The 16,626-nt window shown below is 41.4% G+C and overlaps 2 protein-coding genes across 3 annotated transcripts; both read left to right on the forward strand.

Annotated features, from left to right (window-relative positions):
• Positions 1 to 206: 206 nt before the first annotated feature.
• slc11a2 (solute carrier family 11 member 2) lies at positions 207 to 12,997 on the forward strand. Of its 2 annotated transcripts, XM_053867512.1 has the most exons (17): positions 207 to 365; positions 3,752 to 3,832; positions 5,477 to 5,616; positions 5,701 to 5,820; positions 6,030 to 6,149; positions 6,364 to 6,470; positions 6,542 to 6,612; positions 7,112 to 7,179; positions 7,251 to 7,406; positions 7,617 to 7,775; positions 7,845 to 7,931; positions 8,263 to 8,382; positions 8,458 to 8,607; positions 8,707 to 8,780; positions 9,872 to 10,025; positions 10,188 to 10,241; positions 11,933 to 12,997. In XM_053867512.1, exons 2-17 carry the CDS (start codon positions 3,799 to 3,801, stop codon positions 12,023 to 12,025), a joined length of 1,707 nt encoding a protein of 568 aa, XP_053723487.1. In that variant the 5' UTR covers positions 207 to 365; positions 3,752 to 3,798; the 3' UTR covers positions 12,026 to 12,997. The 2 variants fall into 2 exon arrangements, with proteins under 2 accessions (XP_053723487.1, XP_053723488.1); XM_053867513.1 differs by lacking the exons at positions 207 to 365; positions 3,752 to 3,832 and adding an exon at positions 4,228 to 4,279.
• Positions 12,998 to 13,983: 986 nt separating this feature from the next.
• cnpy2 (canopy FGF signaling regulator 2) lies at positions 13,984 to 16,506 on the forward strand. The gene is made up of 6 exons (XM_053868607.1): positions 13,984 to 14,038; positions 14,206 to 14,312; positions 14,383 to 14,498; positions 15,492 to 15,689; positions 15,755 to 15,851; positions 15,919 to 16,506. The coding sequence occupies exons 2-6, from the start codon at positions 14,213 to 14,215 to the stop codon at positions 15,960 to 15,962; spliced, it is 555 nt and encodes a 184-aa protein (XP_053724582.1). The 5' UTR covers positions 13,984 to 14,038; positions 14,206 to 14,212; the 3' UTR covers positions 15,963 to 16,506.
• Positions 16,507 to 16,626: the final 120 nt, after the last annotated feature.

Here is a 16,626-nt window from a genome sequence, read left to right on the forward strand (position 1 = left end):
GAGATTCTAGTAACAATAACCTTCAACAAAACTTCTCAAACATAAAGATTCGTTCAGCGTAGTAGTAATTTGATGCAGACACATAAAAAAGTCTTTCTTCTCATGCATCACATGGCCATTAAGTAAACGTCATCACGGCTTAACTACCTGAGAGACTAAACTCGGGGTAAACGCAGACGTTCAACCAGTTGCCAATCACGTAGCGGCTAGCGTTCGACGCATGCGCACTGCGTTTTGAACTTCCAGTTGACATGGGAAGGTGCTGTATAGCTTTTTAACGTGTTACTCGGCGAAATATTGGGTAACGGGTAATGTATGTTTACTGCGGTTATTAATCCGGATCAGTTCACCGTTGATATATCTAGGTAAGGTTGTTTTTGTATTTCGAGTTCACTTCAATGTTACTTGTGTCACCCGGAAAGCTAACATGTAGCACATCATGTACTATCGTCGAGACTGTTTAAATCGTTATTGTATTTGGATCGGTTGTGTACTCAGGTGTTTCTATCAGCTGAAGTCCGTGTGAATTTGTTAGCAATCGAATTATAAGAAGCCTCGCCTTTTCGGTAAGAGATTAGTTCCATTTTCCAAGCAGCTACTCAACTTGAAGGGACCATGGGAAACGAAAGCATGTCAAAACCTTAAACATATAAGTGATGTTTTCAGTTGTGTTTTGATAAACGTTTGCTTTCAGTGATGTGTCACGGTTGGACTTAAAGGCTTGCTGAAACAGCCTGGTGTGGACTCGTTCTTTGACTTTTTAAAGTGTGGAATTTTCCCGCGGCTTGTCAGTCTCCTAGTCCAACCAGAGCTACACTTATCGGTTGTCCTATATAAACACTATGTGCCTGTGTTTTCACATATTTTTGTCGTGCTTCAAACACATAGAGTGATCACTGCTTTGGAGACGTGGATGATAGATTTATTTTAGTGCAATGAGCATCCAAAATATTCACTCTCTCTTGGTCATGCATTTAATAATGCATTTAAACATTATTTATATGAAGTTCCCTCACCGGCTTCTGGTTGAATGTTCTGGAACTTCAAATGATTAAGACCTGTTTTGTTGTGCTCAGTTTCACTTGCCCATATAGATATGCCTCATCATAATCTCTTGCATGCAAAACATGAGCAGTAGTTATTATCGTACTTAGGTTCCATCCGTAATTTCTGTTTGTGCACTATATAATTGTCAGTTGGTGCCGACTTGTTTGGCTTTTCACAGATTGATGATTTAGTTTTAGATTGATAGCTGTTAATTTACTTTTAAATAGCTGCACACTGGTGAGTTTTGTGCTATTTCACTCATATTTCCTGAGGACGATGTCCGATTATTATAGTGTTGATGTCATATCTACATTTTAGTGATGATCAATGTGGAGATCTGGGTGTTATTTCTTCAGAGGGAGGGTGGTGAGTGCAAACTAATAGTTAAGTGTGTGGAATGGACAGATGAGAGGTGGTGTGGAAGGACAAGCAGAGGTTATATTGAAAGAAAAGTTATGCACTAGATGGTGATGGGATGAAAGGTCGACATGTTCTCAAGCCTGGAGCGCATGAAGAGCAAAGGGGTCCGTAACACATGGTCATAGTCCGTGAAACTATGACCATGTTGTATGTTTCTGATTATAATTCAAGAAAACAAACAAACAAAAAACAAACCTCTTTTCTAACCAAACTCTAAAATTGTCATGCCATGCTCATGTATTTGTGATATTTTAACCAACGCCGTCTATATGAGTGTCTGTTTCCTGACTCCCTTGATAAAATCACTTTCGTTCTGTCTCTGCGAGATAAAGCGTCATCGACATCAATTGACAGTTTGGGAGTTGCTGCAGATGAGAGCATGTAGGGGTGGAGCCTGCTCTGTGGAGATTAACTCTCTTTGCTGTTTGTGTGTAGACACTTTTTTGACTCTTGATAACAATAATTTAAGATTCACAATGTTGTTCATGTGCTGGCTCACAGGATGGAGGGATCAGTTGCTCTCTATTTTGGTATCAGTTATCCGTCTTTCTGAGTACAGAAAATGCCAATATGGTCTTCTTGCGTTTAGCTGTGAATTAGTTCTTGAGAAGGTTCTTGACTTCATCATTGATGAGGTCAATGACCTTTTCTTGTCTCTGTAGAAGTTGCTGGGAACTAGTTTAGATAAGTCTCATTTGTACTACTCCAGCAGAGCCAAATAGTTAACTTATTGTTTGACTAGAAAAAGAATCACAACATTTGGATTAATGCCTTCATTTCAGGGGAAATTAAAGAACTTGGAATTGTGCTCAACAGGAAGAAAATATTTTAAAACAGAACATTATTTCCTCATACTTTAATAATGAATTGAAGTATACCTAGATGAGATTATAAATAAAAATGCAGTCTTTTTCTGTCATTTTTTTTATTGTTTTGGATATCAGTACGGCATTTAAATATGGGCGTTTGTTGCTCTGAATAGTATGTATTATTGCTAATTGATTATTATAATCAATTGATTGTCATCTTTAACTGTAGCTTTTCACTCTGAAACCATCTCAGTTCCAGGGAATGTTTTGCTAGGTGTTTTAAATAGTGGATCCAGATAAATCTCTCTCTGTTTGGGAATGTTGCTGTTGGGAAAAGCTGCTCGGTCTTGTTTCGTCTCATGTGATTCCTGAGTCATGTGCTCGCTACGTCTGTGTGTGCACATGTGTGTTAGAACCACGTAGTTTCCATCCTGACTTTCGAACATTGAGGCCCTAGTTAAGTTTCCATGGCTGGGCGAGCCAAAAAATCAAATAGTCAAAGCAAATCCTCTGTAGTGGGCTAGTCTGTAGTATAAAACATACATCCGGTTGTCCCCAAATAAGATGAATGACTATTTACTATCAATATGACTATCAATAAATATAGGTCACTGTGAAGCAAGATTTCAAGATGTCAGATGGAAAACCCTCCCACTTGTTCATATTGACAGATATTTTACCCCAAACCTTTCCATGTGGCTGTAAACGTAGTACACAAGTATTCTAACACAGCCTCTTGTTTGGATACACATTAGGTTGTGACTATAATGGAGTCATTTGTATTTCCCTCTCTGCGTGTTTGCAGGTCAATTGTTGGTTCAACTGCAGTCGGTTGAATTCTGTTTCAAGAGCAAGTTATTTGGGATTTTTTTTGGTGTCGGTCTGTCAGCCACTCTGACACGTATTCATAGAAGTGGAGTTCAGTTTACAACTGTTATCTCCTAGCAGTTGCCTTTAATTTACAAAATAAAATGGCAAGGTTTAGAGGGATTCATAATCAACAATTGTACAAAGAAATGCGAGTATAATTCGTCAGAAACTCAAAGTTGCTTTATAAAACACCATCAGTATTGTTGTTAAATACAAGGCAGATATGGCCGGATGTAATATTTTCTTTTATCTGCTCACCTTCCATTGGTTTGTCCTGGGTGGCATCCAAAGGGCAGAGTAGATCAAGAACAAGCGTCAACTACTGACTGGGTCATGAACTGCAAGTGTTTTTTGAAAGGTTGACTGAAGCATGTTGGTTGCAGTAGCTGAGATATCTGGCTTTGTTTCTAACACAAAGGTGGATGACCATTTTGGCATCAAAACAGAAAACTTATGGTCATAATATTATGGCTCACTTTACATATCAGTGTAAACCAAATAATTGTCCTTGTGTTGCTGTATTTACTCTGATACTGAAAACAAATGTGCATTGTTGGAGTCCAGTTTTAAATTGAAAAATGCAGTCTCTGACTTCTTCCCAGCAGGCAGATTCTTATTCCTGGAGTTCTGTGGGGTCCGTCAGCTCCCATTGATGAAGGACCAGCAAGATGGAGACCTCCTGGACGGTGAGAGCACAAGCTAACAGAAACATGACCTTCAAAGATAAACACTTGGCACTTTTACTCCCAGTCTCTGAGAGTAGCTACACATGCTGACAGAAGAGCTAGAAATAATATTTAACATTCAAGTCTTGGCCTCCTTCTGCGTACCTCCCCCCATAGTAACCTTCAAGGGCAGAACTCTTTTCTTGACAATGATGAAGCTTTGTTTTTTGCTTTAAAAATGGTTGGTTTTTGTCTGATTCTGTGTGATCCACATGAAGTTATATATTTTCACACAAGTTTCCGTGTTCCTCCTGTGCTGGTCTATTCTTAGGTGTGATGTCAGAATGTAGTTGTGAAACAGTTGGAGTTGATAAAAGCAGACTTGCTGCAGAGTCATCAGTCAGTTAGCTGTGGACTCTTGGACCAGTAGTTCCGCTATGAAGCGAGTTGATGAAGGAACTAAGCTAAGTAAGTTGGATATTTAATAAAATAAAAACACTAGATGCAGTCATGGGTTAAAATTAAGCTGTTTTTGGTTGGATTTTTTTCTAATGTTAAAAAGTTGTTGTGCTGTTTGGCCGCAGTTTGAAAGTAGTTGTACTGCTTTAATCGCACTTCACTTTGTGGCCCACTTTAAGTCCTATGTCCTTACAAAGAAAGCCATTCAATGTGCGCAGAAAGCGGTTATGAGAATGGAACATAGGAGGGGCTTACAATCTCACTCCGACTGAGGACCAAAATTTCAGATTTCAAATTTTTGGTCGCTTAAGTTGAGTGGGGAAGGGCTTCTGTTGATGTCTCTGATGAAGTGTGGGACGCTCCGATCAGGGTTTTTGCTGCTGATCACCGATACCGATCAGCCAGAGTGCCGATCATATGGATTGACAATGAATTTGTAATCAAAATGATGAGACCTCCTGAGTACATGACGTGAAAACATGAACCATTAAATCATTTTAATTCAGACAGTTTTTATATACCTCTCCAAGAAGGCAAAAAATAGAGAAAAAAAACTTGCAGAATGCAGCAACTATTATGTCAAAACTCGCAGTTTGGTGAGTGTCTTGAGACTTTGCTATGTCCGTGAACTATTTACATGCTGGCCGCTTGTAGCAGGACTCTGAGACAGAGAGCACTGCATTCATGAAAGTAAATATAAATATAAAAAAATGCATGTTTGCACATTTACCTTGTAACGTTTGGCCCCGCCTTACTCAAAACATAGAACAAAGAATGTCAAGGACTACAGAAATGTGCACTGCTTGAAATTTAAAACACTGTCTGTTTGTTGCAAGGTATCTAGTACATGCTAATACATGACCCTCCCAATCACAGGCTGAAACACACTTCCTCTTCTCGCTGGAAAATACACTATATAATTGCTGTACAGAAGTCACAGAGAAATCTGCACTGGTATGAGGTATTTATGCAGAGCGCCGTGTCATCAATCGCATGATCTTTTGTGGTTTCCAGTGAGGAAAAAATGAGCATACTGTAGTATAGTGCCATTTTTTTTTACTATATTAGTCCTATATTACTATAGTCAGGTGACATTTTAAGGTGGCACTAAATAACTCTTCAACATGAAAGAACAGAGGCGTTACACTAAGATGCTAAGCTCACAAGAAGAGTATTAAGTTGCTGACCAGTTCCTTGTGTCTTCAGAGGACTCGCCACAGGACAATGGAGTCGTGCAGACCAGTCAGTACAGCTCCATTTCTCCTCCTGTCTCCCCGGAGGTCGACGGTCAACCCCTCGACACCTACTTTGACGAGAAAGTGCCAATTCCTGACAGCGTCAACCAGGTGCTGTTGCTGAGCTGACCAATCTTCACGACAGACTGATAGCTCATGCGATTGATACACTGCGAACACGTCTTTTTTCTTCAGGTGTTCAGCTTCCGGAAACTCTGGGCCTTCACTGGACCTGGCTTCCTAATGAGCATTGCTTATTTGGATCCAGGCAACATCGAGTCTGACCTGCAGTCTGGAGCTAAAGCTGGCTTTAAGGTGACGAACATAAGTTGCTGCTCTATAGTTGCAATGGTTAAGTATAAAGAAAAATATGATACACGTGTTTTTATAACTATAAAGCTCAACTCCATTTCAACAAATTTTCTCCCAATAAATGCAGTCAACTGTAATTCTCAGATAGTGTTCCATAGCTTTATTTTATATATGAATGAGCTTGTGCTGACTGACTGTCTGACTGTCTGTAGCTCCTGTGGGTTCTCCTGGGCGCCACCATCATTGGACTGCTGCTGCAGAGGATGGCTGCACGTCTAGGTGTGGTCACTGGAATGCACCTTGCTGAAGTCTGCAACCGCCAGTATCCTACTGTGAGCCTCCTTTTAATCACATATAACTCACTTGTATTTAGGCAGAAATGTCTGTAAGCTCTGAGGTTCTTTTGCTGAGCTGTTTAGAAAAGAATTCAAATCAAACGCAGCCCTGATTTGTTTGTTTTTCATTCTCTACTACAGTAATGTGTTTAAATACGGCCGGCCAGGGTACTTGAGTTGTCACTCTACTGCAAATGTCTTTCTCTTCCAGGTCCCTCGCATCATCTTGTGGCTGATGGTTGAGCTGGCGATCATTGGCTCTGACATGCAGGAAGTCATCGGCTGTGCAATAGCTCTAAACCTGCTGTCTGTGGGACGGTACTCTGTGCTTCCTTCTAATAATGTCCCGGCTATTGTTGCCGTCTTTTCAACTGATTTTTTTCTCCCAGCATTCCTCTGTGGGCTGGAGTCCTGATCACTATCACTGACACCTTTGTATTCCTCTTCCTGGATAAATATGGTGAGTTGTGTTGTTGGTTTCCAGTAAATTAGACCGTATGTGAGTGAAGAAGAACACTTGACCTTTGAACTGTTGAGCCATATAAAGTGTCTCTGATAAATCTGTTGCTGTTTTCAATGGTCTGATTCGCTTGTTAGAAAAGAATGACTACTTCAATGGCCTTTGTCTTCTTCCATATTGCGACGGCTTCCTTTCAACGTGACAGTCACAGTTATTGGAGCACTTCCACCTGATGTTGACGCTTATGAATCCAGATTCAACTTGAATTCTGATGTCAAATATTGAAATATGACTAATCGTGACAAACTTATTATAAATCTTTTAATTTTTTAAAAATAAGTCCCATTCCTTATTCGAATTCCATCCATTCCGTACATTCAAACCGTGTTCGTTTGCATGAACTTGCTTTCTGGATTGAGATTGTCTTCATGTTTTTTTGTTGTTTTTTTTGCCGTCATTTTTTGTTTTCTACTCACTTGTTTTTTGTCTTCCTCTGCAGGTCTGAGGAAACTTGAAGCTTTCTTTGGCTTTCTCATCACTGTGATGGCGCTAAGTTTTGGCTATGAGGTATTGTTTCGACCACAAGTTTCATGAACCACATTGCACGTGGTCTTATTCTTCTTTCTTTTTCTGTTCAGTACGTCCTTGTAGCGCCAGACCAAGGCCAAGTTCTGAAGGGAATGTTCCTGCCGTACTGTGCCAACTGTGGGCCGGTGCAGCTGGAACAGGCGGTGGGGATTGTGGGAGCCGTCATCATGCCGCACAACATCTACCTACACTCTGCTCTGGTCAAAGTGAGTCTACCCCTAGATGCTCATGATTCACCTTGGTTTGGTTGCCACCACCATTAATGCTGCACTTTGCTTATTCTGCTGTGGCCTCTTCGTCTTCCTACGCAGGAGTTTGCGTCATGGATTATACTGCTAGAATCTGGATTTTCTCATGAAATAGGGCTGTCAATAGATTAGACACCATTTTTATTTCTCAATTTCTCCTCTCACTAGTCTCGGGAAATCGATCGAAAAGACAAGAAAGAAGTAAAAGAAGCCAACAAGTATTTCTTCATCGAGTCGACCATCGCTCTCTTCATCTCTTTCCTCATCAACGTTTTTGTCGTGGCTGTATTTGCTCAGGCCTTTTACCAGAAAACAAACATGGACATTGTAAGTACAGCACACCATTTCCTCCTTGACAGTCTTTCATCTGATTGCTTGGTTTGTTGATCTTTACAGTATTTGAAGTGTAATTCCACCCACATCCCTGAGAAAGGGATCTTCCCTTTCAACAATGAAACTCTGGAGGTGGACATCTACAAAGGGGTATGTGTGAGAACCATGGTGACTCTTTAGATTGAGGAGCACAGCCGTTAATAACCAAAATACTTGTTTGCTCTCTGCCATAAACAGTAATTGTGGTGGCCATTCCAGAGCAAAATATAGCCAGGCTGTCGAAGACGGTAGTCAGCCCTTCATCATGATTAAATACTGGCTAATATGCTGCTAGTACATGCACAAATAAGTAGTTCATTCATGTGATATGTTCCCTAGTATGAAGTGTTAGTATATACAACGCACTAGTAGCAGTTGATAGAACGAAAACTGCATCCAGTGCTCACATAATCTCAATTAACACATGTCTGTTGTGTCCCAGGGGGTGGTCCTGGGCTGCTTCTTCGGCCCAGCAGCCCTTTATATTTGGGCTATCGGCATCCTTGCGGCTGGTCAGAGCTCCACCATGACAGGCACCTATTCTGGACAGTTTGTAATGGAGGTAAAGCACTTCCTTTTAGCTGAGTATGTGTCAATATACAAGTGCGTGCTGTGAAACCGTCTTGCTTTCCCTCAGGGTTTCCTGAACCTGCAGTGGTCACGCTTCGCTCGGGTCTTGTTGACCAGGTCCATTGCCATCACACCCACACTGCTGGTGGCTATTTTCCAGGATGTACAGCATCTGACTGGGATGAATGACTTCCTGAATGTGCTCCAGAGTATGCAGGTGAGGTTCAAACATCTGGGGGAGCAACTGCACTAACTCCTTATTTCTCTCATCAGTTTGAGTAAGAATAATTCCGTTTTTCCTCATCTACTCCCACAGCTTCCCTTCGCTTTGATTCCCATTCTGACCTTCACCAGTATGACCTCAGTGATGAACGATTTTGCCAATGGCCTGTAAGTAAGACAACTGAGTTATGGATCAGGTATTGTTCAAACGTTTTACGACACTGGACATACCTGACTGTGGACAGCAGTAACTGCAGGTCCTTGCACAGCTTAGCTCGACTAAGGCAACAGCTCGATATCCTGGTTTACCTGCAGTGGAGATAGTCAGAACCGGATCTGGGAAAGCTATTATTATTATCGGCTCTATAAGTGCATGAGAGTGACGAGGGGTCGATGGTATGGCTAAGGTTCTCAAACACAAACACGTGTGTCAGTACAGGATCCAGAGACGGGCAACTTTATTGAAATGTCTCGAGACCACCAAGCAATCACAACCAGTGAGTGACAACAAAAAAACTGAAATACCGTAATACAGTGAACACAAACAGCAGTCACTGTTTGCTTTGTGGTCAATTGGTTCTTTAAAAAAAAAAAAAAAAGGACTGATACGACAACTTTCTCGGATTTACTGACAGCGAAAATTCGAATTACTGAGTAATGCACCTCCGTGACGGGGGTTGGCGCTGTGAACTCTTCAGTCCCTCCCGTTCCTATGACTGTAGATGAAGAGCTTTCAAAGCTGACTGGTAGCAAGGAGCTGTTTCAGACTGTTATATTGAAGTCTGTGTAGACAGAGAGACTGACTGATGAACTAGTTTAACTTCAGAGGTCCTCAGTCATGGTTCAACAGCGAGCTGATTGTGTTTTCATTGTATCACAAGAATGATGAATGTGGAGTCACTAAAGTACAGAGTTGCACTTTTGATCACCGGCGTGAGCCCCAACTAATAAGGCTCCATAAATAACATCACAGTGTGTTGCTTATAGATCACATACCTAACCACTGGTCACCTGCGGTGACCGAGCCAACAAGTCTCCACTGCTAAAGCATCAGGCGCAGGAGTATGTGATGCACTGATATTTTCTGCCAGAGAAGAGGAGACTTGTCTTACCATTGTTATATCCCTCAGTAGCTCCTGTGTTTGACTGGGCCACCTTCACGAAGTATTTTTACTGGTCGTGTACTGTTGTGTACATTTTGTGAAAAAAGTGCCGAACAGATTTTCATAGTGCTTTTTTTGTGGGGTTTTTTTCCCTAGGTTTTGGAAGATTTCTGGAGGCATCGTGATCCTGGTGGTCTGTGCGATCAACATGTACTTCGTAGTAGTATACGTGACGGCGCTTGACAGTGTGCTGTTTTACGTGCTGGCTGCTCTGCTGTCTGTGGCCTACCTGTGTTTTGTAGGCTACCTGGTGAGTGCACTGATCTCCCTCCCAATCTTCACTGGCACCTCTAAGCTAAGATCTAATTAATTCCAGAAGTTGTTTGAAACACGTAAAGTTGAGTGTGGAAACCATTTTCCCCTTTTGAAGTCAAAGTCTGAAGTGTGACACTTGTGACTGTGCTCTCTGCAGGCTTGGCACTGTTTGGTTGCTCTGGGAGTTTCCTGTCTGGACTTTGGCAGCAGGGTAAGCAATCCACCTGCTGTGTTGATAGAGGAACAGTATGCGTGCGACACCTAAAAGGTGAACGGGTCTTAAAGCCCCAGCATTCCTCTTTCTCCACGGAAGACTCTGAGCCCACCACACTCGGGATCATGTAGGATCTTGAGTCGTACGTGATGCTACTGTTGTCACCTGTTTGTGCTGTGCAGCGCTGGGGATTTAGATTTAGTGCCAAAAATTTCAAATTCAATCAAATCTTTCTTCACCAAAAACGTGACGCAGTAATATCCACATTTGAATTTTAATTAAAGCCGTAGAGTAAGGTTTGCAGCTGCTGGGTGCATTTGCACTGCAACTTTACTGTTTACTTTACTGTGATTTTAACCTTCGTAAGATGGTCTTTAGTGTTAAGATATGACTGCAGCTCTATTAATGTAGCTTACGGTGAGTTCATTAAAAAGCTGCTCTCTGTTTCCTTTTGAATATGATCATATGTTGCAATATTATGGAGTTACATGGACACATTTCACGAATGGGTTCCAATGACGGTGTGTTTTATAGGATTCTGATCTCCAAGCACATGTTCATGTCAGTATACTACACTGTAACATCCTTTATGTTTATATCAGATTATGAGTTGTGTTCCCAGGAGGTTTGTCATAACTGTGTTGCATTTGCATTCAGAAGTCCTGATGGGATTCAATCCAAGATAGTAATAACACGGTAACACTATTGCTCTGTTGTGTGAGCCATTCTCCTGTTATTCTTTCACCACAATGTGGAGAGAAAATCATCATAATTCTGCTGCGTAAGAAATAATTTTGTATCCTACTTTGGCCCACATGTTTCCTGTTCTTAAGTCATGATAAACCGCCATAAAGTAACTCTAAAAGATCTCACCAATCCATGTGGCGTCGAACTAGTAACTGAGCAAGTGCCAACAAGTCGGCAATTTTTTGTTCGACTGGAAATTGTGGAATCCTTGTCGGTTCAGTTTCATCTGGCAAATTGTGTTCAGTTCTGTTTGTATTCATTTGTGTTGTTGTTTTTACTGCACTGATTGTGTTTGAATGTCTCAGTTCTTGTGGTTGGTCAGAAATATTTTTTGAAGCAGCACTGATGATGGGCATGTATAAAATCAACATGTTAATGGTTACATTTTTCATTGCTGAACATACAAATATTGAATTTAGCATCTTTTAAAATGATCTTTTCCCTTAACATAGACCAAGTAGAGAGTCAAGCACAACCTTTTATGATTCTAATTTGTTTAATATTTTTACCAGCTCTGGTCTTGTCTGCTGCTAGGAAGCATAAGCACAATTTCTTTGGTGGAGTGTCATAAAGACGTTTCTTGGACTCACTGTTTTTATCAATTGGTTGTTGATCTGTTGCTGTGAAAACTCAGTCCCTGTTAACACCTGGCGTGAAGGGATGTTTTTCTGTCCTCCTGAAACACCAATCTGTGTCCAAAATAAAAGCAATCTTTTGGATATATATTTGTTGGTGTCTTTTGTTGGTTCTTAACACTTTAGAGAAATTGCAGATCATCATGAGTGCTCCTGCAGATGCACGTTGTCACTGTGTTTTCACCAAAAATCACATTTGAAACTCAAAATGAACATGAATCTCTCAGAATTCAGAGATGCTGAATGTCTCCTGCTTCACGTTAACCTCTTCCTCACGTGACCTCACTCTCTCTCCCCCATCCCCAGATACAGCTGGGACTCTCGCGACGCCCAGATATTTACCTTCTGAACGACATGGAGACGGAGACCTTCGAGGAGAGACAGCTGGCTGGACGGTGACCCGTGGTGATTCAGATTATGACCTGGGACCACTGAAGCTTGGCCAGAACTGGAACACCATCACTGTCTCAGTGCCTCACACTCATTCAAGTGTCCTTATGCGATATTGCACACTTGGCTGCGACCTGGAAACCTCATCCTGCAATTGTGTTTAGGTTGAAAATCATTATCATGAATTAAAGTGTAGGATGATGACGATGTGGTAGCGAGATACCAAAACGGTCTGATGGGATGCTGCATCACTGTTTTTGCTTTGAAAGTTCAGATGGAAATTTCCATTTTTTTAAACATTTTTTCATGTGAAGCACAGCCAGTGCCATGTGTAGGAGTGTAGGTTGCACTGTTTCTTCTGTACAGTTCCCTCAGACTGGTGCGGAACCACCCAGTTTTTAACAAAGCATATCATTCTTTTTGACCGACTTCCATACGATTTCTTTCCATCTATTTGATTATAAGTAGAATTAGATGCTGATCATAGATTTTTTTTTTTTCAAACTCTCTTGAATAATTAACCCAAAACACTCTCTCCTCCTTGCAATAATGGACATTGGAAGTCAATGAGCAGATGCACCAGCAACACTCTACTCATGAACACTTGGCTCTCCGCTTAACACCTTTGTTTCCAAATCTCCAGGACGGTCCATATTTTGATCAAACATTTCCACCTGTCTGACGCTGTGTGTTTCACTCTTGCTGCCAAAACTCCAGCATCTGCAGTGGCCAGTACCTCTGAAAATGGGATAGTTTTATTGGTATTTATTAAAACTTGAATAGTCCAAGTGTGCTTTGTATTTTTATAGGGTCTGTTTGATGTCAAAACATTATTACAAAGTAATTATAAGTTATATTTCTATGTCAGAATTGGATGTAGATATTTTTCCTGCTGTGCATTTTTACACTTTTGTTTTTTAGTATGTAAATCCCCTCATTTTGTTCATCACTGCAAAAGGGTACAAAATAAAAAAAGCATATTTCTACTGTGAAAATGGTGCAGTTTCTGAAATGCTGTGAAGTGTCTGACCAAATTGAAAAAAAAAAGAAGCTTATCTCGACATGTTACAAACATCCCTTTTACTTAACACCCCCCCCTTTTTTTTTTTTTTTTTTTTTTTTTTTTACCCAGATAGGTTCATTTAAAACTGCAAATCAACCTAGATATATAATAATTTATTCCACATCCAAGTATTTGCTTGTGTCACAGTTGCTTTTTCTTTCTGAATTCTGTGGTATATTTTATATTTAACTATCCATTATTTCCTTAAAAAAAAATAATGTCACCAGTTTCAGATTGCCATAGGTGGTGCTTTTTTTAAAAGACATTTATTGCGGCCTGCATGAAGTTCTGCCACCTGGTGGTCGGCGTTCCTCCAGTGAGGTCAGACAAGGCACACCCAAGCTCCAGGGTCAATATTGCTCCAGCACACCCTTCACTTGTCATCCCCCTTCAAATACGATTTGCCAAAAAATAATAATGAATCTTCCTTATATGTCTTACTCCAAAATGTACACTAAACCTTTTATTTCTCTTCTGTGAGCCTGAGGAATGTGTGCGTTACAGTTAAAGTTACACATCAGTTTGTGTTAAGTAAACAGTTAGTAAGAGCGTTAAGTTAAACAGTTAAAAAAGGGTATGCACTTTAAATAAGTGAGTGGAGTGAAAGGAAGGAAAAGGCCATTATAACATGTATTAAAAGGTTTTCCATGACAAACATTTTGTAGAGTTGTTTATTTTGATAATCCAATTTAAAAAAAACCCTTTCCTAACCTGTGGTACAAGACACTTTGTTTTTGGCAAGTCCCACGTTTTGAGTGTCAAGTGTTGAATTTGTGGTTTTTAATCTAAGTGACCTTTTGAGTTCTCGATGGTCTGGAAGTTTCTCTGTCATTGTTGGTGTTTGCGTGTTCTTCCTCGCCTCTGGGGGCGCTGTCGCGAACCTGGCCGGTTTTCCTGAGGGTGCTACGTCACCACATTTCACCGAGTGAGATGCTGGAGGATCTCAGGTCCAAAAACTGGTACGTTGAATGAAAAGTTTCCCTAACTGCCTTGTTTCCTCATTCGACGGTGTTGGCTCTCGCCTGTGCGACAAAAATACGTGTTTACGTGACGCGCGTGATGAAGCCGGTGTCATTCGACCCTGCTGACGTGTTTTCTGCCTGACTGGTGACATGTCTGTTTTCAGAGACAACATGAGGGAAGAGTTTTACCTGGCTGCGCCGTGTTTGGTTCTGTGTCTCCTGCTGGCCTCCTGCCAGGCCGCCAGACAGGGACAAGACATCAGATGTGGAGGTTTGTTTCTCAGCCTTGCTCATGCTGGTCGCCCACACCTGACGCTCATGGCCGCTCTGCCTCTCTCCAGCCTGCCGAGCTTTGGTGGATGAGATGGAGTGGGCCATTTCTCAGGTGGATCCCAAGAAGATGATCCAGACAGGTTCATTTCGGATCAACCCCGATGGAAGCCAGTCCATTAAAGAGGTCAGATTGCATGTGTGGACACAGACCACATCACCAATATTCAGATTAGATTTAGATGTTGTCTGAAGTAGTCTCCAGATGATAAAACATTGCTTCTTTCACACCTCTGAACCCTGGAGAAGGGCCCTGCTGCTGCTAGAGTGTTTCTGTCTTGACATGTGTTTCCTGGGGAAAACCAAGTGGGTTATTTGTGCAGAGATTATGTCAGTTAATAGGAATAATCTAACCCAGCGTTTAGCCCCACTCCACACCTACAACTTGGATGTAACCAGGATGTTTAAACCACAAATGCATAAATGGATTGCCGGGAGTTCTGGTCAACAACTTTTGTAGCTGCATGATGGATGATATTGGAAAGATACTCATGCAGACACAGACGTTTGTATTGACATTTATATATATATATTAGTAACTTCTGACTTACGACTGGGATCGATTTCGACCAACCGGTCGTAAGTCGGATTGGACGAAAGTCGAATGCCATTCAAAATAGCAGATGAGAGGGTTATAGATACTACTGTAGTGGTAGATCGCTGTGTGAGATGCTGGGATACTGTGCTTCCCTAACTGTCTTATGTGCAGCTACGTGCTGCGATGCCAGACATTGAATTAAAACAAAAATGCATCTGATGGCATCTGCTGATCATTGTCGTACGTTTGGGCGTAAGTCGAGCAGGTCATAAGTCGGATGTTACTTGTATGTATTTTCTATATAGCGCATATTTTATGTAGCGCAATATATATAAACTTTTTTTGCACACAAGTTTGATGTGTCCCTCATGAAAGAAGTAGCCTGGTGTCAGTGAAAATGTGTGACTAATTCATGGTAACAGACAGAAACAATGCAGGTTGCTGGAACAGCTGCACTCACCACTGCACCTACACTGATCTGTTCCTTTGTATGAGGTTATTATCTTGCTTATTGTCCAATTTACAACAAAAATCTTCCTGGAGTTTCATCTGGTCGGTCAGTCACCTTTTCTTCTTCTTCAGGTTCCTCTGGCTCGCTCCGAGGCAAATCTGCTGGAGCTGTTGGAAACCGTTTGTGAGCGCATGCAGGACTATGGGGAACGTGTGGATTCTGGTTCGAGCAGGAAGTCCTACCTGAGGATCAAGTCTCGCACCGGAGAAGCCATGGACCTCTCTGAAGCTAAGCTGGATTCATCTGTCACTTCCAGTTTAAAGTTTGCAGTGAGTAGCATCCAGCAGTGGGATATTCTCCACCGATGAGACGCTTCATCACTTTCTCTCCACAGTGTGAGAGCATCGTGGAGCAGAACGAAGATGAAATCATCGAGTTCTTCTCCCACGAAACTGAAAACGTCAAAGACAAACTCTGCAGCAAAAGGACCGGTGGGTGATTGAATCTGGTCGAACCAAGCTTGTTATTTGTAGGTGACTTTCCATCTGTCTTTTTCAGATCTTTGTGACCACGCTCTGAAAATCCCTCATGATGAACTTTGACACCGCTCCACCTCTGCCTGTCCAAATTGTCCATCATTATTCATGGCTAAGGAGTTTCGGTAGGATGTTTACAAGATATGCAACACTCTAGAACAACCACACAGCCTTTGTCCTGGTATTTTTTTTCAACACTACTATAGTAATTTATTGCTGGTTTACATTTACGTCGTCAGGTTTGTCTGACTTTAACTCACCATCAGGTGAACTGTGAAACTGAGCTGGGAGTAAAGATGCATGATCCCTGATGGTGAAGAAACATTAGGTTGCCCTTGACGAATTGACCAGAACCGTCTTTATTCAGCAGAACACAGGTCCAGTTTATGATGTAACGATGTCGTCCAAACATTCTGGTCATTTCCAAAAACATAAAAGGAGCATCTGTGGTTGTTGCCGTTACAGCGAACGTTACAGTATTGTTTCTCATGAGCCCGTCAGAGTACTGTCCTCCGCTATCGACTTACTGTAGCTGTCCAGGAACTGTGTGAAATGTGGTGACACATTTTATAGTCCTGTGTGAACGTTCTCTGTGATCTTTCCATTTTTATATAAACTTTGTAAGTTTTCAGCAACTGTTCGACTCATCATTCTTCAAATGTGTTACGGATGTGTCACGATCCAGACAGTACACTCAGATAGGTGATAGTTACGTACAATTATTTTAACA

The sequence above is a fragment of the Synchiropus splendidus genome, chromosome 6 (genome assembly GCF_027744825.2).
Source record: "Synchiropus splendidus isolate RoL2022-P1 chromosome 6, RoL_Sspl_1.0, whole genome shotgun sequence".
In the NCBI taxonomy this organism is placed as follows: Eukaryota; Metazoa; Chordata; class Actinopteri; order Syngnathiformes; family Callionymidae; genus Synchiropus; species Synchiropus splendidus.

What these genes read in the sequence shown, in the direction of transcription:
- slc11a2 (XM_053867512.1), top strand. Translation starts at nt 3,799, where the DNA reads ATGAAGGACCAGCAAGATGGAGACCTCCTGGACG. An exon ending in CCTCTTCCTGGATAAATATG is followed by an intron (nt 6,613 to 7,111) that starts GTGAGTTGTGTT and finishes CTTCCTCTGCAG; the next exon opens with GTCTGAGGAAACTTGAAGCT. An exon ending in ATGTGCTCCAGAGTATGCAG is followed by an intron (nt 8,608 to 8,706) that starts GTGAGGTTCAAA and finishes CTACTCCCACAG; the next exon opens with CTTCCCTTCGCTTTGATTCC.
- cnpy2 (XM_053868607.1), top strand. Translation starts at nt 14,213, where the DNA reads ATGAGGGAAGAGTTTTACCTGGCTGCGCCGTGTTTGGTTCTGTGTCTC. An exon ending in ACAAGACATCAGATGTGGAG is followed by an intron (nt 14,313 to 14,382) that starts GTTTGTTTCTCA and finishes GCCTCTCTCCAG; the next exon opens with CCTGCCGAGCTTTGGTGGAT. An exon ending in CTTCCAGTTTAAAGTTTGCA is followed by an intron (nt 15,690 to 15,754) that starts GTGAGTAGCATC and finishes TTCTCTCCACAG; the next exon opens with TGTGAGAGCATCGTGGAGCA.